This window comes from Nesoenas mayeri, assembly GCF_963082525.1.
Source record: "Nesoenas mayeri genome assembly, chromosome: 16".
Taxonomy (NCBI): Eukaryota; Metazoa; Chordata; class Aves; order Columbiformes; family Columbidae; genus Nesoenas; species Nesoenas mayeri.
Genome location: NC_137562.1, coordinates 6149310 through 6173311, shown reverse-complemented (window position 1 = coordinate 6173311; position 24002 = coordinate 6149310). Strand labels below are relative to the sequence as shown.

The 24002-nt window shown below is 48.8% G+C and overlaps 1 protein-coding gene across 2 annotated transcripts in view; it reads left to right on the top strand.

Moving 5' to 3' along the window:
- The window catches only part of PMEPA1 (prostate transmembrane protein, androgen induced 1), a 42419-nt gene that overhangs the window by 5468 nt on the left and 12949 nt on the right, over positions 1-24002 (top strand). Inside the window, exon 2 of one of the 2 annotated variants that reach the window (XM_080354798.1) lies at positions 9954-9992. The exons of the other annotated variant lie outside the window; for it this stretch is intronic. Coding sequence (XP_080210924.1) covers positions 9954-9992 — 39 coding nt within the window. The remainder of the gene's footprint in view (positions 1-9953; positions 9993-24002) is intronic. 2 annotated transcript variants of the gene reach the window in all.

The window sequence follows — 24002 nt, the reverse complement described above, 5'->3', positions numbered from 1 at the left end:
GGAAACTTGGTTCACACCATGAGCACACTCCCAGATGTCCATAAAGCAAAGGAATCATTAATGTCGGCGGGGATGTTTTGTGCAGCACTTTTCCTGTCTGTGTGGCTAAATTGCTGGGTGATTATTTTATAATTATTTTGGGTAGGTCACTCGGTGAGAAAACACATCAGAGACCTGCTCTGGCTGTGAGTAGCGCGGCCCCGGAGAGGAAGAGGGAGGATTTTCAGCACGAGACCCCGCGGGAGCAGGTCTGACCCATCGCCTCTGTCCTCCAGAGCTGATGGCGTGGGCGGCTGCGTTGCTGCTCCCTCGCTGCGGCGGGTCTGGGGGCTCCGTGGGGAGCCATGCGAGCGCAGGGTGTGATGGAGCGCTGCAGGGACGGGCTGCCCCAGCTGCCGCGGCGCTGGGGGGTGAGGACACGCACCTGGGCACCCTCAAAGTGTCGGGGTGCTGGCTGAGTGTGCATACAGGCACATACACACTGCGGACATTAATGGAGTTAGTAATATAAGAAAGTAGTTAGAATTTAACTGGTTGATGAAGTAGTTGGTAACCAGAGAAAGGAGTTGTGAGGTTTGGGGTTTTTTACCTTTTTTTTTATTTTTAAAGCAGACAAATTTTGGCTACAGGAGTTTATCATCCAAATCAGAGGATTTGGGGAGCTACGGAGAGTAAAGAGAGCTTTGATGATTTGGCAAGGAATACAGCTTCTAAGGCAGCACTTTGATCTGCATTTTAAATGCTTCTTTGTAATGGCAGTTTCACAATTTCTTTTCTCATTTTAAGTCAGTCTTGCAGAGGTATGTTTTGAGAGAAAATAGTAACAGCACACAGTATTCTTGTTGGCTTCAGAGCCAGCTAGAACTTGTAGTTCATCCCAGATTTTTTGGCTACTACAATAAATTTATGATTACACCAAAAAGGAAATTAGTAGAGATGTTAAATACTATGAAAGCTTTGCAGATCTTTTGAAATACCTCCAGTGTGAAACCTAAACTTGCATTAGCATTTTTGCTGTGGTATGTTGTACAGCATTTATCTAAGCATGTACCTAATATTGCAGGTTCCTGATTTAGCTTTGTTTTTTTCCTTCTAAAGAACATGTTTAGCACATGCATCCTTTTAGTCTTATGCTGCACCTGAAGACCTTGATTCCAGTGACTCAAGCTTTCTAAACAGTATTCTGTTTAGAAACCTGGTGCTGCTGTAGTGTTGCTCTTGGGAACCTTTTCATTCTCCTTCTGTCTGCAGCACATCCTCGGATAAACTCTTGTTGGAGGAAGGACGTTGTTGTCACCTGTGTATTCTTACACAAGAGTAGTATGGTTAGAGTAGGAGAGAGGGTAGGAACTGGGAATGCTTATCGAGGTTTTCATTTAAATCTTGCATAGCATCTTTCCTTCTTGTAGCCAGTTTGAGGTAGGGTTTATACGTCTCCTGGAAAATCAGCAGCCTTAAGGGTGAGGACAAATAAAGTTTTACCAAGTTGATTTAGAGCTGCGTGGCAGCTCTTCTGGTGCTGTTTTTGGCCTCTTCTGTACCAGACTGGCAGCTCTCCGCTTGTGGACCAAGTTCAGCTGGTGCACACATGTCATTTGCAAGCTAAATTAGCCCATGAAGTTGGGTCTTCCGTTACATGTAAAGGGTAGCATCACTGGAAGGCCTTAGACAAAGAGCATTGTGTATGCATTTAACTTAAACTGTCAGTGCCTTCATGCGGTTGGATGTTATCCTTATTATTCCGTATATCTCCCTGGTGTGGGATGCTGGCACTAGGACTTGTAAATCCAGCCATCATGCTCAGAGATGCTACAACCAGTGCCCTGGTGCATCTTGCAGGCTCAGGTTGGCACCACGTCCACCATCACCTTTATTTTTTTTAACTTAACACTACTTTTTCACCGCATTCAGCAAGGCAGCATTGCTAAGGTTGTAATCCACACAGTGTCCTCTTCTTTCTCCAGGTAGTCAGACTTCCAGTTTCTCATTGATACATGATGAGGTTTATGCTCCATCTAGAAGAGGGTTTATCTCATTTGTGTTGTCACAGGCTGTGTTGTTACATAAAGATGCCATGCGCATCTTTTGAAACTGGCCTCACACATTGTCACTGTTGGTGGATGTCCACAGCGCTTTCGAATGGTTCACACATTTATGCTTGGCGTATTTGGTCTCGCACATATCTTTAATAAAATGCCTCAGGCTGGCTAATTTTTCACTTGCAGTATACGTTCCAAAATGCACATTGAGAAAGGCAGGTGCTTTTGCATGTGGCTGCGCTCTGATCCATGTGAGACCTGTGCCCGCAGTGCGGAGGAGTCGTGCCCGCGATGCTCTGCTGGCCCCAGGTGTGTGCGCTTCAGCAGGTGCTACAGGATCTCCCGCATTTGCAGACTTGGGCTAAGCAACCCAGCAAAGCACAAGTTAGCCTTGGAGAAGGAAAGCTGATTAACCTCCAGGCGTGGAGCATACCAAGAATGAAGAGAGCTACTTGCACAAAAGTCAGTACTGCTTTTCAAGAATATATGCAGGACATAGTTTGGGGATTTTTTTCCATCTCTTCATTCTGTCCAATATGTTAAGTAGCTGGTTTGTTACTCTAACCCCCTACAAATGATTGTTAGTAATAATTCTGTAAAACTATGAATCAACTCTGCATGACTTTGTGCAAATACACTGAGTAATTTCTTTGTTCTTTTCTTCTTACTTTGTAATTGGAGTCTGTAAAAGCTCAAAGGTTTGATCTTGTGGAAAGCATGATTCATTTATTGGTGTCTGTGCCGACTAGTTATCTTTCAGTAATTCCAGAGTGCTGCTACAAGCCAAGAGTGATTCATACATGGCTAAGTGCACAAACAAATGGGGTCATGGCCATCTGTGAAACTTTTCTAATCTATTTATGGTATCGGAGAAAGAAGTGGGTGTATTAAGGATGATGGAATAGGTGTCAATTACATTAGTGAATATAACCGGTTAAGTAACACTAACCATTACTCAAAACCACATCTGCTCATTGCTAAAGATCACGACAGTAGGTCCTATGTAAATGTTAGCATGGGTCTGATATGAGAGATGGATTGAGTGTCTAGCTTTCCTCAGAAGGAGCTCGCCATTGTAACTGCTATGGTAGTCTCTTCTACCTTCCTTGAGATTTAGATCTTAACTTGCACTATAAGTATTTGTAGTAGCAAAGTCTGTCTCTTCGCTGTTGCAGACCTCAGTCATTATATGCTTTACATGCGGAATTTGACCTAATACTTAGTTAACTTGCTGTTTATGATCAGTGATAGCGTTTCTCGCTTGCACATGGGGCAGAATTGCTGTGTAACATCTCAGTAGAGACAGTGAGTCAGTTTTCCTTAATGCATCTTCAGTGCTTTAACATCTCAGGGAGATGACGACCTGCATCTTATGAGGTAGCCTTCCTTTACCTCTGTCCCGTTTCACTAATTGAGAGAATTATTTTTCCTCTTTGTAACTATGCTAACAAAAGCAGCCCTGGCTGCAGCTGTGTCCGAATTTCTCCGTTCAGATGTCAGCCTTTTGCTTTGGGGGGGCAGGCCGTTGGCCCCTGCCGGGCCCCAGGGCTGGCACTTGGGTGCCCGAGTTGAACGTTGGAAGGGGGGAGTTTGGGACTAGCGGTGGAAAATCGCAGGGCCAGGAAGCGCTCCTGGCGCAGATGGATGCGGGCAGCTGCAGGCTCGTCCCAGCCCGCTGCAGCTGACGTTTGTTTGCACCTGAGAGAAGACCATCCAACAACATCTTACACTTGCAGAGCACCTGGTGATCTCACGGTGATTTAGAAACGTCCCGGGTCTGCAGGATGGATGAGTGTTGCTGCGGAGGTGAACTGGAGGCACAGGTGGACCAGCACCCTGAGGTTTGGAAGCGGCTGTGGCTCCATCTCCCCGAGCCCTGGGAGACCCGTGTGGTCACTGCTCAGTTACGTTTGATTTCTAAAGGACTCGACTGGAGCACAGAGGTCGTGGACTCAGATTTCTGTAAATTGAATTTAAGCATCAGCATTGCCCAAAAATACGGAAGAGTTTGGCAGCGTATCATTGCTGTTTTCTACTGGCAGTTTGAATGCTGTGACCACTATGCTGCACTCTCACGGGATGCGCTCTCCCGGAGGGAGATGGGGCCCTGGCTGACGCACAGAGCACGCTGCGGAGCGGGAAGTGACCCAGACTTTTGCCCAAAGGACTGATGAGCCTCTCCTGATGTCTGAACAGCTTTCTTCTTCTGCCCTTGCTTTATTTAAGTCAACAGATTGTGTAAGCCACATGCGAGATTTACCTGCAGGGCAAGTGGGAAGGAAGCAGTGCCATTTGGATGAATTCCCAAAAGACGTCTAACCGCTGAGTGTTGAGACTAACATTTCCAAGCCCGAGTCCCTACAGTCGTCCTCCTGAATCTGCTCGCTGTGTATGTCCATCCGTGTGTGATGCACCCGTGGCTTCAGCTGCCGAGGACGAGTCCCGGGGAAGCTGCTGCAGCAGCCCCTCGCCAGTGGGTCTGCTGTGGGCTGGGCTCTGTGCTGAGCGAGCTTGGAAATTCTCCCCCTTAGTGGTTTCTGATTCACATTATGATTAATATTGTTATTTTTTATAAAACCAAAAAATCCCCCCCAAAGCGAAGCTGTGCCGAGCCTCCCGTCCTGCGTTTCCCATGGTGCTGGGGGTCCTGGCTGTTAGAGCCGTGGGGATGAAACCACCACTCAGCAGCTTAAATAGCCCTGGGCTGGGTTTACTCTTCATGCACACTCCAGAGTTGAAACCTGGCTGCATTTACTTGTGCTCTTCACAAGCATTGGTGCCATGAGACCCAGTTCCTCTGGAGCTGGAGAGCATCCGTGTCCCCAGTGCTCGCCTGGGCTGCATGGACTCAGCTTTGCTGAAGGGAGATGTCTCTGCCGCTTTCCTGGAGGAGCAGATCCTGCTTTTCCCGTGTTGTTTTTCATTCTTTCCACCATTATTCCACCTTACCAGGGGTGGTCTCTTGGTTTCAGTAACTTAGCCCAGCATATAGAGATGAGGCTCTTTAGCGCTGAGCTCTAAAAGTACTTTGGCCTGTTAGATGCTGCCTTTAGGACACTTAAGGAACGAAACGATTTATGGACACTTGCTTCACACAATTCTGAGTAGAATTATCTTAAATTGCAGCAATTTCCTATATAATAAACAGGAATCTCACTTTTATTGTTACACTTACATTACTGTAATGGGACTTTGCTTGAATTGGAAGATGCGTTTTTGAGTTCAGTGTCTCCCTCCCCGGCGTGCTCAGACACACACACGAGGTGTGTAACTTACCACTGGTGTGTAATGCAGTGAATGTTTTACGTGTCTCTAGTGTGACTTACTCCCAGCAGTATGTACAAGTTGCACCTGCTCCCGCCTTGGCTGTGAATGCAGGTGATGAGTGTCCTGTCGACTGATGTGCCACAGTTGGGCTGAAAAACAAGGAATGGGGGCAGAGGTCTGTGACAGGGGTCCCGCGTGCTCTGAGCGAGGCACAGAGCAAACCATACAAACGTATTCTGTTTTACTCATAGCTTTTAATCCTCATCATTCTCCTGGGCTTTCTTGATAAATACTTCTCAACATCCATTGACTTGCCATCCAGGCCTGAATTGTAAGGAACAATAAACATAATGGACAGCCTCAATTTAATAGATTCACTATGAGCTTTTTATTAGTGCAGCTTTTTTTTTTTTTTTTAAGATGACTGCGTTTATTTAATTTAAGTTCAGAAGGCAGCTCTTTCAGATCTGAGGGAAGCACGCCAGAGTGGGCTTGGTTCAGCTAATTTGGTTACGCGGCGAGGGAAGGATCCGTCCTGCCGTGCCGCCCGCGGAGCGCTGCCCGGGCTCAAGCGGGTTAACAGCCGCCAGCAGATGTTCGGGAATTTCTCTTTTGACTTGACCGTGGGGTTTTGCTGCTCTTCAGACCACAAGTGCACTCCAGTCGCAGCAGGTTCGTGGCTCTGGAGATGCTTTTCATCCCCTCCTTTCTGTTTGCTCGGGACTGGATCGCGCTGTATCTTGCAGCCATGTGTCTTCCTTGGTTACGCTTCTAGAGGTTTGCAGATCCACGTTAAGCATCTATTAAATTAAGCTAAATGGCCTTTAGAAATCTACACTTCAAGTGGAAGAAATGCTTTATGTAACGTAGGGGTATGTGAGGGGACCTAAATACAAGCTTAAATTGGCTGTTACGAAAATAGGTGTAATTTGGTTTTTGCACAGTGATTTTACAGCTTCTGAGTTTAATGTCCTGATGGAATCCTGCATCCAGTCCACGTGCAGCCCAGGAGGTGGGGGCGGAGGAGCCCAATAATGGGACCGGTTCTAGAAACAGCCTCGCCCTGCTTTGCGAAGTCAGCCGTACCTGTCGTGTGCCAGGGCTCTGTTCGTAGGGAAGGTGTCTGGAGCAGGGGTTTGCTCTCACCCGTGTTTGCACTCCGGTCTCTGCCTGCGGCACTCGGCCGCCCAGTGCTGGAGCTGGACAGGGAAAGGGGCCTCTCTTACTGTGGTTGTAACTACTCACAGGTGAAAAATGCAAAACTCTGCAGCTCTACCCTCCTAGCTGTGCAGTTAAAGTCATTGGGTAATTTAGTAGCTGGAGCTGGTTCTGTGGGCTTGGCATGAGAGTGACTGCTGTGGTTCCCCGGCGGGGACGGCTGGGGAGCGTTTCCCTCCAAACCCCGGCTTCCCCAGTCCAAGCCGGGCCAGGCGATGCTGCGGGGCTGTCACCCGGCCCTTCTGGATCGGGAGCCTCAGGAAGTGCAGGATATCGTGCTTTGACCTTACATCCTCGTATGAATCCAGATAGTCTTTCCTGTTTCTATATTTAAAGCCTTTCCGTTCTGTCTGGAGAGTCAGCATCGTCTCTCTTGGGTGAAGATTGACCCATCCTCTTCTGGAAAGCTGGTCCCTAAGTAGCTTTCCTCCACAGAAAATGAAGCCTCCTCCAAATCTTGTTGGGAGAATAGTTTTTTAATCTGGTGTATCTTCAACCAGTTGGGACTTAGCGTAGGTTTTCCTTCTAGCTTACCAAAGGTCTTGCAAGGATGAAAACTTGCTTTCCTAAGAGTGTCTTAGCCAACACATGGGAGGAAAGCTTGGCACTGTGAGACAGGGTGGAAAAAGCTGAGATAGGATTTGCTGCTGCTTTGAAACTATCCCTTTTTAATTGTCCAAACAGCATTTCAAAGAAAATCTCTGCTTTTCTCTATCTTCTTCCAGCATTATAATTCTATATAATCACTTTTCTTTCTCAAAAAGAATAGGGTGTGATTTTTTTTTTTTCAGAAGAAGGAAGGGATAAATTCCAGATGTTGCTGGGATACACTTTTTGCCTCTGTTTAATGTTTAGTGGTTTTCAGTAAATATGCTGTGAGAGGTGGGGCCGATGTTTTTATTCCAGCACGAATCATCTGCAATAAATCCCATCTGCCGATGGGCGAGCATATCTTGGACGTGACTTGGTGCAGTTAGGAGCTGATCCTGGCTTTGCAGAAAGGCAGCAAAGGCTGAGGCTTTCTTAGGTGTTCCTTTGGGGTCTTTGCCCTTGGTCCTGTGGGGTATTTGCCCTTCCCACCTTGCTGCCGAGCTCCATGGGTGAGAAACGCTGCAGGGAAGGTCTGGCTCCATGCATGGGAATGGGCACTTGGCTCTAACCTGCCTCGATGCTTTTTTGGCAGCAGCTTTCTTCTGCCTGGTCCTGTGTGCTGTCCTGCTTGGGATGCTCAGTTCAGCAGGACTGTGCAGCTGGCAAGCCAGGCTTTTTGGTGCTGTTACAGCCCAGTAAAGATAGCCATGTGTCCTGTACCACCCTGGGAGGCCAGATCCAGAGCTGGGTCTGGGGATGCGCAGTCCTCTTCCCTCCTCCCGCAGCAAAGCCTCATCTTTGCAGTGTGTGCAGTGCTTTTACCTGCTTTTGGAGCCTTCTTGCAGACTAAACCAAAAATCATTTTCCACCATGTGTTGCACACAGGTGTTGCGGGACAAACATAGCAGCTCCATTCGCTGTTTCATGTTTTCACCTGTTTAGACTAAGTACATCTTTGTTTTGTTGGCAGCCTGTTTGGTTGCACAAACAGTGTAAGACAAAACCACGAGCAGGTGTTGGTCCAGCCAGTATAATTACTGGTTCCTCGCGCTGCTGACAGCGTTCCTGGGCAGGCAGCGTGAGCCAGCCTTCACATGGAGTCGTCTGGCAGGACTGTGGCTGCAGAAGGGCTCCGGGCACTGATCCACAGGGAATATGTGCTGACTGCTCAGACACTCCTGTATCTCTTCCCTGCTGCTGATTGCATTAAAAAACCCCAAAGTTATGCATATATGAAGGAAGGGAGGAGAGCTGAGGGTGGCTCTGGTCGAGTTTAAAGCAGTGACTTTAAGTGCAAATTCTCATTTGCATTTAAAAGCTGGCAAAATGCATGGCTAAACCACGAGGCCAAATGTGAGCATGTGAGCGCCAGGTGAGCTCAGAGGGAGACGAGACACCCCGTCCTGAAATCCCGCCTGACTTCAGAGGCTTCAGTCTCGCTTCTCCCACACATCCCAGGCCATTGCAAATATGTCGTGGGTGAGACATTGTGTGACAGGGCGATGTGTCCGTGTGTGCCCAGGTGTCATGCCTGGGGTGTGCACAGTGCCGAACACCGGCAGGGGCATTGCTGTTGCTTCCTACCCTTTTGGAAGTTTAACTAGGCAACAGCTGATCCTCAGCCAGCCAGCTGCAGGCATGGATGCCATTTTCCTCAACCTCTTAACTTCCATTGGACTCCTACGCCTTTTGGGTCTTCTAAGCCTTTTGGGCATCTGTTTATTCTCACCTTCTACTTTTCCCTTGGCCTCCCACCCCTTTTAGGGCTCTATGCAGCAAGCTGGCTATGGAGGAGCGAGGAGGAGGAGGAGGAGGAGGCCACAGCTTGTTGCCACATGCTGGTGTTTGGCTCGGCAGAATTCCTCTCTTTTCCTACCCGTTGGGACTGATGTCAGTGCCCGTTCCCGCGGGGTGGCCGTGCTGTGTCGGCCGCCCGTGCGAATGCAGGCGACGTTGCGTGTTTGCGTCGTCACTTCTTAATTCCTCCTGCGGGCGAAGCATTGATTTGTGGTGCATCTGAACTCGTGCCTCTAAATCAACGTGACTTAAAATCAGGGAGCTGACTCTGAGCCTGTGTGTCCCACGTCGCTTGGCTGCCGCAGTGATTTACAGCAACTCCCTGACCCTTCATCTTTTCCTGGGCTGAAGAAGCTGGTTATCTCTGTCTTCTCGGGTGCTTGGAAAGTAACTTTTTAAAGCTTATTTGGGAGGAACGATGTGTTAACAGAACGTCTCCAGCTTCCCAGCCTGTTCTGCACCTGAACCTGTTGTGGGAGCAGCAGCCTGGGCTTGGTGTGGCTGGAGCCTCCTTTGCTCCTGTTTTAAAGGCCACTTTTATAGGCCGGTAGGACTCTTTTGGCATCAAACTGTGGCACGCACTAATTGCTACCAATTAACCATTATCAGTGACAGACAGTTCTTTTGGGCTTCATAAAAGAACAGGTTTTCCCTGGTGAACTCCCCCGCAGGGCCGCAGAGCACTCGCCCAGCCTGGCTTGCGGCTCGCCAGGCACTGAGGTTGTGCTGGGGGGCTGGGGGGGACCCATGTCCCGTCACCCCATCAGTTTTCCAGACGATAATGCACTGCTCACTGATGGGTGAGAGAGAAGGCACAAGTTGTCTTGTGTTCCCAACTTCTTGCTGCTTTGTTTCTTCCTTAAAAACGCCTCTGCTGGGCATTGCAGCTGGGGGTTTGCACAAGGCGTTGCTGTGGGGCTTCCTCACTGTTGGCTTGGGGGGGGACCCTTCAGGAATGAGTCCCCAGGAGGGGACAGAGCCAGTTGGAGGTGGCTCCTATCACTGACGGATGCTTTCTGTTTTTCTTTCAAATGTCTCCAGGCACTGAATGTTTAGGTCGCACCTTTCCAGGTAAACTGGGTAAGTGGAGTATTTCAAGAGTTGCCAAGATCTAATTACGAAGGCTGATTGCATGATTGCAGCTGCTGTACTATAAACACCGGGGTTCCTGGCGTGATGGAGCGGGTGGTGCGGTGCCTTGCCCTGAGATCAGCGGTACCCGCTGTTTGGGGGAGGATGCTGCGGCATCTTCAGAGCCCGATTGTGCAAGCCCAGCGTTTGTCTACTGATAGCTGGCTGCACTTTGGTAATCTTGGGTGGGATGTTTTCTATTGCTGTTCAATGTAGGAACATCTTCAAAAGCTGAATGTCTTTTTAATCGCAAGTGCTCTTCCATTCGCTGTTGCTCTAGCGAACTGATGAGCAGTGTTACATCGAAGAAAGCAACTTTCAGTGTATTTTATGGAAGTAGTTTCACCACCTGAATTTTTTTTAAGTCATGACGTGTCAGATTTCTGTTGAGTGTGGCAGGAGCTGCTCATGCTCAGGACACAAAACCAGGCGTCAGGAGCCCTGTTGAACCAGGATTTGAGCTGAACCTGTTTGCAAAAGAGCCTTTTCTGGTTTAAAAAGTCGTTGTCGTAACATTTATGGGTCTCTCTCTCTCAATTTAGAATTGAATTTATGAGAGTATCTGGAAAGTGAGGCCTCTTTGCTCACATGTGGCGTCCCAAGCCTGCTGGGGAAGAACTGGCTAAATAAAGTATTAACAAGTGGTGAATAAATGATTTTAATAAATGTCTAATCAATTGTTATAGAGCCTGAGAAGTCAATAGAACTTATGACTTTGGCTTACAACCATGCTTAAATCTTAAATGTGCTTATAATACCTACAAATCCTTAGGCTTTTATCAAGCATCTATTAGTAAAAGTCATAATCTAAAGACAAAAAAATAATTATTTCAGTTGCTTTATTTCAAGCCTGATGGCACGATTCAGTTGCACAGCAAAATAATATTTTCTTAAGCAAAAAAGACACCACCAGTCCCACCAGCAGCGTTTGTGGGGTGAACACCGGGCAGGGGCGCAGCCGGAGCCCGAGGCCAGGGCAGACACAGCCCCGGGGCCGCGACACTCGCATAGGGAAACTGTACTTCAGCTGTCTGTCATTTATTTATATTGATTTCATATTAATGCCTTAAAACAACAGATTTCAGCAGATAAGCAAGGAGGGTGGAGGGAGCCCCGGTGTCGCGCTGTGCCGAGCAGCGTAGCTCGGGGTGTTTTTACTCAAGCAAAAAGCGTTTGTGGTTGCTCGACTGTTGTAAAAGTTGCACCGGTTTTCTTGTCCTGTGATTTAGGAAGGCATGTGAGCAGGGATGTGTTCTAGCTGTGCTGCTCTTCTTGCTTTCCCTGGTCTTCCCTCCCATTTTGTGTGTACATTTGTACTTCAGGGAGGCAAAGATGCAAGTGAAAACATGCGGTTTTCTTAGAATATAATTAACAGAAAATTAAATATATTTTTGTTGTTGTAGAGTTGTTCCCTGCAGTCTCCGGTTGCTTGCTCCCTTGTTACACACTTGTACTCTTTGGGGGTTTTTGATCTCAATAGATGGACACTTGGACACTTTAGTGATGTTGCTGCTGGTTTGTGTGCCCAGCGAGGAGCTGCGTTTGCGGACATCAGCGTGTGCCCAGAGAGACGGGAACGTCTTCCCAGGCTTCTGAACGCCGGGTCTGCCAGACGCGGCTGCCTCTCTGGGATGGCTTCTCGCCTGTCTTTGTTGTCTGGGTCCTTGTCTGCAGCTACAGCCGGATGGGTATCGCCAGACATCCCCACCTCCCACAGCCGCTCACGCTGGGGCCCTTGGGGAGAGATGCCCGTGCCCGTCCCCAGGGTAAAGCTCTGGAAACTGGGGTCAAACACAAACCCTGGGCAGGGAGCATCACCCGAGACTGACCCAAGGGAGGTTCAGCTTTCATTCTTGTTTGTTTTTTGTTTGTTTGTTTTTTCCTTGGGTTTTTAAACTCTTCCACCGTCTCCTGATAGCTCCTGTGTGCCTCTGGTGTGGATGGCAGCTTATTGGAGTTTCTGTAAACGGGTTGTGGATCTCTGTTGCATACTAAGATGGGGTGGGCTCTGCCATTCTCCCCATGGGGAGCAAAAAGGGGTGCAGCAGTTTCTGTTGGGTCTTGTGTCTGCGGTCCTGCCTCTCACAGAGGGTGACTAGGAATGGGTATGGAGGGTATGGGAAGAGGAGACTCATCTGATTTAGGAGGAGACACAGTCCTTGCACTCCTTAAAATCAAAGGGCAGGGCAGAGCGTTTGCACAAAAAAGTCACAAAGAAAAATACTTAAGTAGATGAAAATACAGTGTCTACTGATTTCTTAGAGGTCTGGGCGAATTCCGTCCAAGTGGACACACAGACCTCCCCTGTTTTGCAGAAGGTTGGTCACGCTCTGTACTGGCTGCAACGCTCTCCTGTGAAAATGCCGATGTGCATCGTTCTTTATTTTATTGTTGTGGATTTGGACATTTTGTTATATTAGTCTAAGTGGGTTTGTTTCCATAGCTGCACGCTGCTGATAAAAACCCCAGTGCAGGATCTCTCAGTCTCCCTGTGCATGTGTACCAAAAATAAATCACACGCAGTTGTCAGCAGAGGAGCTGCTGCCATGGCAGGTGCCACCTGCGAGGAGGTTTGTGCTGGACCTCGCTGAGATGGCAGGTACGTGGCATCTCTCCCAGTGCCACCACGCAGGGTCCTGCAGCAGCTCCCAGCTCTGCAGGCAGTGTCGGTGCCCCGGTGGTCCTGGGGACCCAGAGCACCCAGGGAAGGAATTGCTGCAGGAGGGATGATGTTTTGGAGATGGGGAAAGCAGTGATGGAGGCAGGCTGAGAAGAAACTCCCTAGCCTCACCTTTTCTCTAGATCAAAAGGGATGCATGCAGTATGGTGTGCTAACGAAGGGTTGGCACCAGGTGACTGCCAGGATAATTAAACTTCAGCTGTTAATATTTCACCTCCCGTCAGAAGGGGGTAGGCTTTTAATGACTAAATAAACCATCTCAGCTGCTGGGGCTGGTTTTGCTTGGCTTCAGGCTGTAAGGAGAGGGGACCCTGCAGCTGGCTGTACCCTGGGGTGCAGGTCCCAGTGTGCCCAGGCCAGTGGCACTGGCGATGCCCAGAGTGCTGCCCTCTGCTCTGTGCACGTGCGTTCCTCTGGTTCCAGCATCCGTGCAGCTGGTGTGGAACACATCTTCTGGCAGAAAACCCAGTTTCTAAGAGGTAATCTTTCCTTTGGGAAGAGTGAGACTAGTGATTTTTGCTTCACATCAGTTTTGCTGGAAGTTCTGCTCTGCTGGCTTATGATGGTGTGTTTTGGCGTGGGACCAGTCCTGCTCCCGCCCCCTGCAGCAGCATGGCCAGGGCATGGGGACAGCCCTGTCCTGGGACACAGAAGGGGTGGCTGCTTGGGATCTGCTTCCCTTGCTCTGCCAGGGGTGTCCCTAAAACCCTGGATGCTCTCTCACCTTTAATGCATCTCTTGAAGTACTGAGTAAGAGTGTTTTATTCTGGCAGAGATGAAGGAGGGCTTTTAATAGGTCTTTTGTTTTCTCCGTGTGCAGTTCCCTGGCAGTAACCTGCCATTAGCTCCAGGGTTTATTTAGGGTATTTGTATTTTTGTATGTGGGGACCTACAACACAAAGAAGCCAGAGGGCTTGTCCTGGGTCACACAAGCAATACGTGACAGAGCTAGGCCTCCAATTCTGCGTTTTTAATGTAGAGCTGATCTCCAGGTCTGGCGGAGAGGAAGATCTTAGTTTGTCCCCTTCTAACTGAGATGGACGGGGAAAGCAAAACATAAAGGGTCTGTGAAAGAAAACACTTTTTTCGTTCTCTCCTGCTGGTGATCTGCATGGAGCCGAAATTCGGGATGGTTGAGTTTGGGAGTGTGAAGAGGGTGTGTCTGAAATACACAGAGGGGAAGGGAAGCCCAGTCTGGAAATGCAATGAGCTTCTCCATCTCCACTCGGTCGAGCTGTGCTGGGAACCGGGAGCTCCAGCGAGGAAGAGTGGGCTGTGCCTGGGCTCCCTCCCTCCACACCCGGCTGCGTTTTGGGGCGATGCCCGTGGGTGTCTGCAGCTGGGGTTTGCATCGCTCCCGTCCCGCAGCCCGCGCGGTGCCCTGTCTGCGGCAGCACAATGCTGCCCTTCAGTCCCGGCAGACTGGAGGTCTAGACGCTCTCCCTGCCTTTTGTTAGCGGGGTCACAGGTTAGGGAGTGTTCCCAGCTCCTTTTCCCTCCGCCGGTCAGGAATGCTTCCCAGAATCAGGCGCTCCGCTGTGGCCTGAAGTGGGGACCCCTCGGAGGGAGTCACCCCGCTACCCAAACACGCCCAGGCTTAAAATTATTGTGACAGCTCCCAAAAAAGAAATGCGCTTTTGAAATGCAGTTGGGATCACCCCCACTCCAGTTCTTGCAGGCACAGATGCTCAGCTGACACCAGCTAAACAGAAACCTTTTAGCCTTTGCCAGTAAGTCTGGAGCGAACTGCCAAAAAGCTTCGAGGACCAAGATACAAAACGAAGTCGGGCCTGAGCAAAGTACTTACAAATGAAGGATAGAACTGATGTGTTCTGTTTCTTGATTTTTAGAACACGAGATGCTTCAGTCTCGGGGTTTTGTTAAAATATAGTGGTGGAATTTTAAAGGTTCTTAGCAGATACAAAGCAAGTAAGTCCCCTAGCAACAAAGGAAGGTGGGTTTTTTTTTTCCCTTAATGCAGAATTTTTTTGACATGAAGCATTTGTGAAATTTACTCTCCCCCGATTTAAATCAAAGATGAGTTTTGCTGAAGGAGACGTTTTTAATGGCTTTTAGCCATATTCAGAGATAGGACTTGAACCTTTGATGTGCGTTTGTTTGTTCCCCAGCCCACCCTGGCTGGCTGGAGTCCCTGGGTGCTGTGGGGAGAGCAGCCCCTTGCCTGGGGGCGGGTAAGGAGCAGTTTGATAAATAAGTTCATAGCAAGTTTCTTGCGTGGTTTCTTTTGGTTTTTTTCTTTTTTCCTTCCCTGGCAAGAAGACCTAACAAAAAATTGGCAGGTATATACTTTTTATTATTGAATTAAAATCTATTAAGTAATAACAGTGCGCCAAAACCTGAAATCCCTATTAGGCAGCGCTCTTGGTGAAGTGAAATCCTTCTGGATCTGGCTCACTTCTGCGTTTTGTGTATATGTGCATGTGTATTATGTGTGAAGTATGAGTGTATGGAGCTCAAATAGAGGGTTTAAATAGAAATAACACTGGCAGCTATTTCTCTGTGAATCCAAGGCTGTTATATGTCTGGCTCTCGCCAACATGAATTGCAGAGGAAGTTCATGTAAACTCCATGGCTGATTTGACAGCTGCACAACTGTGGTGGGTTTGAAGCCTGGACGCTGTTGAGCAGAAGCGATGGTGTTTTTCTGTGTCTGGTGATTTATCTCTTTGCAGAGGGTCAGGGGGGACCAAGGGGGCCTGGGATGGGCACCATCCTTGGGGCAGCGGTGGCATCCCTCCTGCCCTGCCGGGGTTTGGTGCTTCCCCAGCACGTCTGCAGCCCCCCAGGGTAAATATGCACTTTCTACCCCTGCAGAAATCCTAGTGCGGCCTGGGGAGCAAAGTGCACCTGTGTGCACTGCAGCAGCAGGGGCAATTTGGGGTTAATTCCTCTGTGAACCCACAGTGATGCTGCCTGTATGGGGCGTGGGGGAAATAATGCTAAATTAAACTCTCCGTAAGGGAAGAAAAGCATCCAGCCCCATTCTTTACTGCTCATTTTAGTAATTTCTTCCAGATAACCTACACATCTGTGTCAGTGCAATTAAGGCAGAAATTCTGTCTAATGAACAGTTGTAGCCCTTGGGCTATTGCAGAATGAGCAGTGAAGTTGGAAACAGTCTTATTAAAATAATAATTAAGAAAGAAGGGTGGGGAGGCAGCGGGAGGTGCAGATGAGGTGATGGTGGTGGGATGCTGTCGGGTGAGGAGCGGAGAGGAACTGCAGTTAACCTGGTGTTGAACTTCCAGGGGTGTCTGACTGCCCACCGTGTCCGCCCCCAGAGGTGACCATATGGTGTGCCTGGACCCGCGTGTGGGCACGTCCCGGCCCCTCCCGCGCCACATAAACTCTTTAAAAGTCAGTCCTGCATTTTGTTAAAAGCGGAGCCTGCAGGGTGCCCATAGGTGCTTGCTGCACCACGGGCAGCGTCAGCCGTCCTGCTGAGCCACATCAGCTATATTGCATTTTTTTTGGGTTTTTTTTTGAGATTTTGTTTCTCCAACAGCTGATAAAGCTCAGGATGGGAGGAGAATGTTTCTTGTCTTAGGCAAGATTTTATCTGTTTTCCCCTTTTTCCAGAAAACAGCCCTTTCTCAGTAAAAAAACCCCACGTTGCACACACCCACATAGTTTGCTTTAACTTTCCTTTCTCTCTTGCTCTCCTGAGGACAGAGGCTGCCCAGGCTGAGCTCCATCAGTGGTGGAGACGGGCCAGTTTCTTTCATGTGAGATAGTTTATTTTTTTGCTTTTAAGTAAATTTTTAAAAATCGTTTTCAAATGTTAACCCGGCAAGTCTTCATTTTATAGCAATAAATCAATTAATACTCAGAGCTGGCTTTTCAAACGTAATACACTCCTATTTAGAAATGCATGTGCTGCAGAAAGCTAGTGACATCTCAGATTAACAAAATTAAAAAAACCAAACAGGCAAAATCTATTAAAAAAAAGCCAAACAAATCCCACTGGAATGATACATTGGAATGATTTTAGTGGGATTTACATCTATGAGCTGTGGGGTTTTTGTGGTTTTTTTCTTTTGAAATGGTTGTGAACCAGGGTGATTACTTATCATTTCCATTTTAACTCCATCTGACAAATCGTTTTAGATGGAGAAAGCAATACTGCATCTTTAAATGGCTACTCTGTCAGCGCATCTTGCAGGGCTTTAAATGCCCTTTGTTATCGCAGTCTAGACAGGACGCAGGCGGAATATTTGATATGTTATAAGGCAAAGATTTGACAAGGTTGAATTAATTTACTGGCTTATTTAAAGCTGAATTTCAAAACATTTTTTTCCTTACAAACTTGTCTTTCTCTATCCTATATTTTTTTTCTCGAAGTTAGTACAGTATGTTTCAACTGTTTAGACTGGGAGAGGAGACATTAGCTTACTGCAGCCTGCAGTACTTTAATTGCCCTTTTTATGACTGTCTAGACATCATGCAGATGCATGTTTGTGGTGAGAAGACATTTCCCCCTCTGGTTATACGATAGTCTGAAACCTTTACATTGCCTATCTCCTTACCCCCTCTGTCTTGGAATGTGCTTTACTCCCTCCATCTCTGAAAAAAATAACTTTTTCCCTTTATTTTCTTTTGAAGGATGCTTCAGCCCCTGTTTTTTGGTTCTTTTCTGCAGGCTTATTCGCAAATGCTAATGCTTTTGGGGGAATGAAGGTATGTGGAGCAGATCTGTCCTGGAGCTTGGGGCAGGTGGGGCTGCGGGAGCGATGGCTTCGTGCCCCAGTTCTGCGCGGTGTCCCGCCTGTACCTGCGGCTCTCTGCGTGTGCAGCGACGCATCCGTGTGGCTGTGTTTGTTTGGGTTCCCCTCGCCATAAGAGCGCAGCCTTGCAGGCCGGGTTTAAGAATGAAAATATCAGCGAGGTTTGAATGGGTTCAGAGTTTTAGTTATGCAAATGGGATGCATTAATTAACCCCGTTGCTATAGCTACTGCTTTATTGTTAAATGCAGTGAAAAGGGGACAAGCTGTGTCCATGGATAATCCTCCTCTCCCTGCTCTTCCCCCCTTCCCCAAGTCACTCAGTGTCCCAGTGCAGGGGCAGCTGCCGCGCTCCCCGCCCGGGCTGCCACCCGCCACCGACTGTCCCTGTCCCTGTCCCTGCAGGCAGGTGGCAAGTGGCTTGAAATCGCCTCTGCCGAGGGGGCGGGCGAGCTGGGGGGCTCCTGGCCTCCAACCGCCCCCAAAACCCATTGTCAGGACTGACCCGGCAGGTCGTCTCACCACCACCACTCCCTGTCGTCAGTCTGGGGGTGCTGGGGACAATGGGGCGGGCAGGAGGACACAGATGTGCTGGGGATGGGGATGGGGAGGGCAGGGGAACCCAGCCCGGTTCTCCACACTGAAAACCATCTCTGCTGAGCAAGCGCTGCTGGGTTTTGCATGGGGGAACAGCTTCTCGTTTTGTGCGTGCTTAAAAACTCACAAGTGCAGAACATTACAGCAAAGCTTAGACTTTCCAGCATATCTGCTGTAGGAGTTAAAGCCTTTTGCAGGCTGTTGCTACAGCTGAGGTGGAAGTAAATTTATTACCTTTAATTTTGTCAAATTTGGGGTGTTTTTACTCACCTCCCCCATTCGCTCTGGGGTATGTGTTTCTATATATAAATATATATTTTTTTCACATCTCTGTGTGAGAGTGTGCACATGCATTCTCTCCCATCTGGTGGTGTTCAGACCCGTTCAGGAACTGAACTTGAATATTGCAGTGACCAAACGCAGTGTGCATGTCTGGGCATTTGCATGCATTTTGCATATTTTTTTTCTGCACTGCATAATTATGCCTGTAACTTCAGATTGTCCTTGTTCCATGGGAATAACTTACCTTGTGAAGGTCACTCCTTTTGGAAGCAAAAGCTGCAAAATGATATAGACGATAACAGCATGTAAGAACAGACAAGAAGGGAGAGGTGTCCGGCTGAATGGCCCTGGACAGGGCTGAGGAAATCCGGTTGCCGTTACAGCCCTATTGTGACTTTGGCCAGCTTGCCCAATCCGTATTTCGACACTTGTCTGCCAGCTGTGCATTTGGGCAGCCTCGGGATGGGGCACGGCGGGTTCCTGGCACCGCTCACAAATGCCGATGGGCCGCGCTGTTGGCGTGGGGGCAGCAGTGCTGGTTCACACAGGGGAAATGCTGGAGGAGCCAAGGTTCCCCAGCCGTGGCTTTGGGTGTCTCCTGGCTTCTCTGTGCCTCTGCCGCATCCCCGGGCCAGGCACGGGGTGCGAGTTGATGGGTGCTGTGCAGCAGGGAGGCACTGGCATTACTGCTTGTCCCCGTGTCCCTTTTGGGATGTCTCTGCTCGAGCGCTGGTCCCACAGGACTTGCTGGGCACTGTGCTGGCAGCTGAGCCTGTGGGGAGTCAGCTGATGAATGGTTTTCCCAGGAATAAATGGAATTGGGAACTTTCTAGAGGACAGCCAGGGTGGAGAGGAGTGGAAAGGGGGAGAGATACCTAGTAAAAGCTGGTGTATACAGCATTCAGCTGGGAGAGGCTGTGGTCCGTGCCAGTGACAGCCATAAACCTCCATCTCCGCACCCTGTTTTGCAGTGGGGTGTCCCACACGGGGCAGGAGAGCCCGTGCCACCTTGCTGCTTTGCAGGCCAGGAGAACGCTTCGCTGCTGCCTTCCTTGCTGTGCAATCAACAGATGCAGCATACGGGATCCTCGTGACCTGCAGGATGGAAGTTGCCTTGTTTTGATGGGCTCAGTGCTTAATGAAATGCATGTTTCTTGGTGTCTCCAGCAGCAGGAGCAGGGACGGTGCTGCGGCATGGCGGCAGCGCTCGGTGACCTGCGCCAGGTGACTGTGAAGCTCCAGGTGTCCCGCTGGTGTGAGGCAGCTCAGCTGCAGCGAGACATGGGGCTGAAGTGATGGCGGAATTGTGAACTCGATTGCTTTAATTGCTGCTAGCTTTCTGGAGAAGGTGGCAAAGCCCTCCCTGGATGGAGAGCTTGCTCTCCTTGGAACATCCGTGACTGGCATTTTGTCTGTCGAAACAGATGTGGGCAGCAACAAACATCTATTTCTATAACTAGAAACAAATTTGGTAATTGCCTCTTTCAACAGGACTTGCTCAAGCAGGAAATGAAATTCCTAAATGGCAGTTAGCAAAAGTATTTATAGCTAAGTTCATAAATGAGATGTGCTTTCCTTTGTCATGAGTTTCTGCTGGGTGGAAGGGAAAAAAAAGGCTATGGTAACGAGCCACATATTGATCATGAGTGTTTCCAGGGTATACCAAAATACTTATTTATTAATGTGTTTATTTTTACTAGCTGTAGAGATACCCCTGACAAACAAACCTCTCTGGTCTTTCAGGGTCAGCTGGCAGGGTTTGATCCTGATATTGTGTACCATGGTTTTTTCACTCGTTCTTAGGTAGATTTTATTGTTTTTATGGTTCATGCTGTTTATGATTGAAGACTGTAAACTCTTGTTCCTGTGTCCCTCTCCGGATGCTCGTGTTCAAGGGGGTGAGGTGACGCGCTGCCCTGTCCCAGACATCGTCTGGGCCTGATGCCATTGTGCCACCTCTTGGGGAGCAGGAGATGCTCTGATTCTTCTCAGCTTGGTGGGGGCCATGAGCCTTGCTCAACATTTTCTAGTGAGCAAGCAAATTTACCTATCTTTTAAGCGCAAAATCAAAATTACTTTATTCTTTTAATCCAGTTTAGCTATTCTTACCCTTGGGAGCAACTTCAAAAGCAATGTACACCTTCCAGTCACCTCGGTAGGCTGGGATCAGGCTGACTGTGCATAAAATGTCTCGAAACCTTGGAAGAGGGGAGGGCGAGAGAAATGGGCACAAAAAAAAGAAGGGAAGGGCTTTGCCTATGCAAGATTTCAGAGAGTCTGAGTGTCCCAAAGAACCCGGTTAGTTCTCATCGCTACGAGGGAGCTGGTTAGTGTGTTTTGCAGTTTCTCTAAACAAGTCTCCAGTTGACAGGTCTCTGCTCAGAGCCAGGAGGGGTCCCAGCTAAAGGTGCTGGCCCCGATGCTCTGGTTTGCAATGTCCATGCCCGTCCTGCCTTCCCGGCCCGTGAATACCCGTCCTGCTCCCCACAGCTGCTGCCGTGCCCGTGCTGGCTTGGGATGGTCACCTTTTATAAACGGGCACAGTGGTGTGATCGGTACAGTTGGTGCTTTACAAGGACTAAAAAGTTTTCTGAGCAGTCTGATGCTTCCATGGCTATAATCATGCAATGGAGCCATTCCCTTTAAAACAAACAAAAAAAGGGGGTGGGGGGGTGCAGGATGAGGCCGTCCTTTGTCAGTGACTCAGAGGATGTGATTCTTGATTACCCCGGGTGACAAATGAAGAAAATGAGCTATATTAACCACACAGTTGTGGCCAAAGGATTGACACTGTGAACATGCCTTCTTGGGGCCCTATCACCTGTTTTCCAGTAATGGTTTTTCTCAGTCCCACTTGCTCTCTGCCCTCCTGCATTGTTCTCAGACGGCCATCACTAGCTCACACAGTGTTATTTCTGCTTTGTACATCAGCACTGGCCATGTTGAATCTAGAAGTGCAGTTTAGCTGTTAACTGTACTGATGATGCATGAAGCAGGACCAAATAAATGCCACTGGCTCTTTCCAGCTGTCCTGCCTGTTGTCACGGGCCTGATCCTCCTCTCTTTGATGCCTCAGTGTTCCTGCTCTGGCTTCATGACTCTGCTGATCCACGCCAGCAGCGGCGATATCAAAATCACACTCTGTATTTATCTCTAGTGCTTCCTGTGCTGCCTTGTAAACAAATGCGATTGTTGACAATCTGATGGGCCCTTTGTATGTAGTTTTATGGAGGTATTATTTAGAAGGTAAATGTAGCAGATAAATGCTAATACACAAATATTGCAGTAATGACTTTGCCTGGTCTGATTGTTTCTAAGATGACCTAACAGATGAGCAGTGAAGAGTGAGTAATCTGCCATCTGAAGTTCTTTGTTCTTTCATCTCTTCTGCATCCCTGGTCTCTGAGAGGGAGGACATTGGTCTCTTTAAGGAGTGGAGCTCAGCGTCTGGTGGGTGAAATGGCCTCTGTAAACCAGGAGCAGCGTTTAGTGCTGCACCCTCTCTGACAGCCTTTGGATTCCAGCTTTTGCCTGGAGCTGTTTTGGTTCTTGCTTAAATTAGAGCAGTTCAAATGTGATGTTTAGCATAATGGGCATGTCTCCTTTCCAGGCAGGGCTGGGACGGATGGGCCAGGGCAGAGCTGCTTGCACTGGGCAGTGTTGCTGGCGTGCCAGGGTATTTTGCTCCATGCCATATGATGAACAGAGGAGGGTGAGGGGCCATGGTCAGACATGGTCCCAGCACTGGCCCTGCTGCCTCTCCTAGGGGATGCTATGAAGTCCAATCCCCACAGCTGCTTGTTGAGGAGTTTATTCCCTGCTGAAATCGTAGCTCTGGTGGGTGACTAGATTCGGATGGCTCTTCTCAAATTCACATTCTTTTCCCTTGAGTAGAAAAAATGAGGTCTACTCTTTGGCTACATTGCTTAACCCACATCCTTTTACAGAGGCTTTGATGAGCATCTGGCATAACAACTGCACTTCTGCTGAGTTTAACCCTCCGGTCCTTACAGGGAACCATGTGCTGGTGCAACGTGTGCCCAAATTGTGGTATAACATCTGTCCCCTGCTCTCCAAAAGTGAAGTTGCAGCCAGCAGGTACAGATGCAAGGTCTTGTGGCAGACATAAAACCTGCTCTAAACCGAGCTCAGGTAGGTGTGCACAGGGACTGGGAAGACCTCAGGCCAGCTCTGTGGACCCCTCTTTGATCCAGGTTTGCTGCAGACCAGTATTGTCAGCTGCTGGCCCTTCTGGTTCTCTGCTTGCGAAAGACGGCATGTTGGTACGTGTGAGGCAAGACTGTACGGGGTGTCCTCAGCTTTCATTTTCCGAAAGTGATTAGGACTTGCTTTATGCCCTGATTACTAGGGCATGCATGGTGGTGGTAGGCTCTCAGCTGTTCGTGGCAAGGACTGTCCTTGCACGTCTCCTTGTTCTCGCCGGTGCCTCTGGGCACCGCTGGAGCTGCGTGTGGTGCTCTGAAATGTCAGCGGAGGCCGGGGAGGGAGTGGGTCGGGCTGTCAGATAGCTGACAGAATGGATACGGGTGTCTCTCCTCCTCTGCAGCCTGCTGGTGCCCAAGCCCCTGCCCTAGCCGCTGCCTTCAGCTGGAGAAGTGGGTGCTGAGAGCAGCTGAAAGTCAGACCCATCACTTCCAGTTTAGGGCAGCGCCTCTGCCTACCCATTGGCAATAAGTTTCGTGCGAAGACGGCAGCCCAGGTCTGTTGGAGAAAATGCTGGGTCATGTCCTTCTTCTGCCTGTCAAAGCCTATGCATGAGTGGGTAGAGGAGCAGGCAAGGACCTCTGGACCAGCAGCCGAAAAGGTTGCTTGCTGTGGGATGGTGATGGAGCAGCCCAGGCTTTGGGTGCTGACAGGCACTGACTGATGCTGGAAAAGGGAGAACTTTGCTCCTAGTCCTAGACTTTTTTCCATTTACTCTTTGAGGAGCTGCACAAGCTTGTAAAGAAGTCTTTAAGGTTCCTGGCCTTAAACTGCTCTTGGCATCCTTGCTTGGCCTCCCACAAAGCTTGTAAGTGCAGAATTTGGGGAGTCACGGATAGAAAGGAAGGATGAATGGATGCTCTTCAGCTCCAAGCTTCAAATTATTGCTAGTACCAGTCCGATTTGGGCTTTCATTTCTCCTCACCACCTTCCTGATTGCTCTTGAATAGCCTCATCTGCACGTGCTCAGTTGAGAAGTAACTGTACCTTTATTTATGTCTTTTACATGCCTTTTTTTTTTTTAATGTAACTAGAGCGCTGCCATCAAGGGCTATAAGGAACCTGTTCAAACAGAAGATGCCCAAGGGTGGGGGTGGATGGAAAGATGAGAAAATTGGGAGGAGAGGGAACTGCTGTCAGGACTGTGCACATCTCTGCTGCGTCTTGCTCCGAGTCACGCAGCCAGGGCAGCTCTGCGGATATCGGAGGTGTTAATGGAAAACAAGGGATGAAAGTGCTTGCTGCAGATTTGTCAACACTTTTCATTAATTCAACCGGTTAATTTTGCCACGTCTGGAAAGGCTCTGTGTGTGTGTGTGTGTGTGTGTAAGTGTAAAGACCTTCCTTTCTGAGATATAGGGGGGTTGCATAGGGACGGGGCATTGCAGTCCGTTGATCTTACCCTAAATCCCCAAGGATTATGGAAGAAGCCG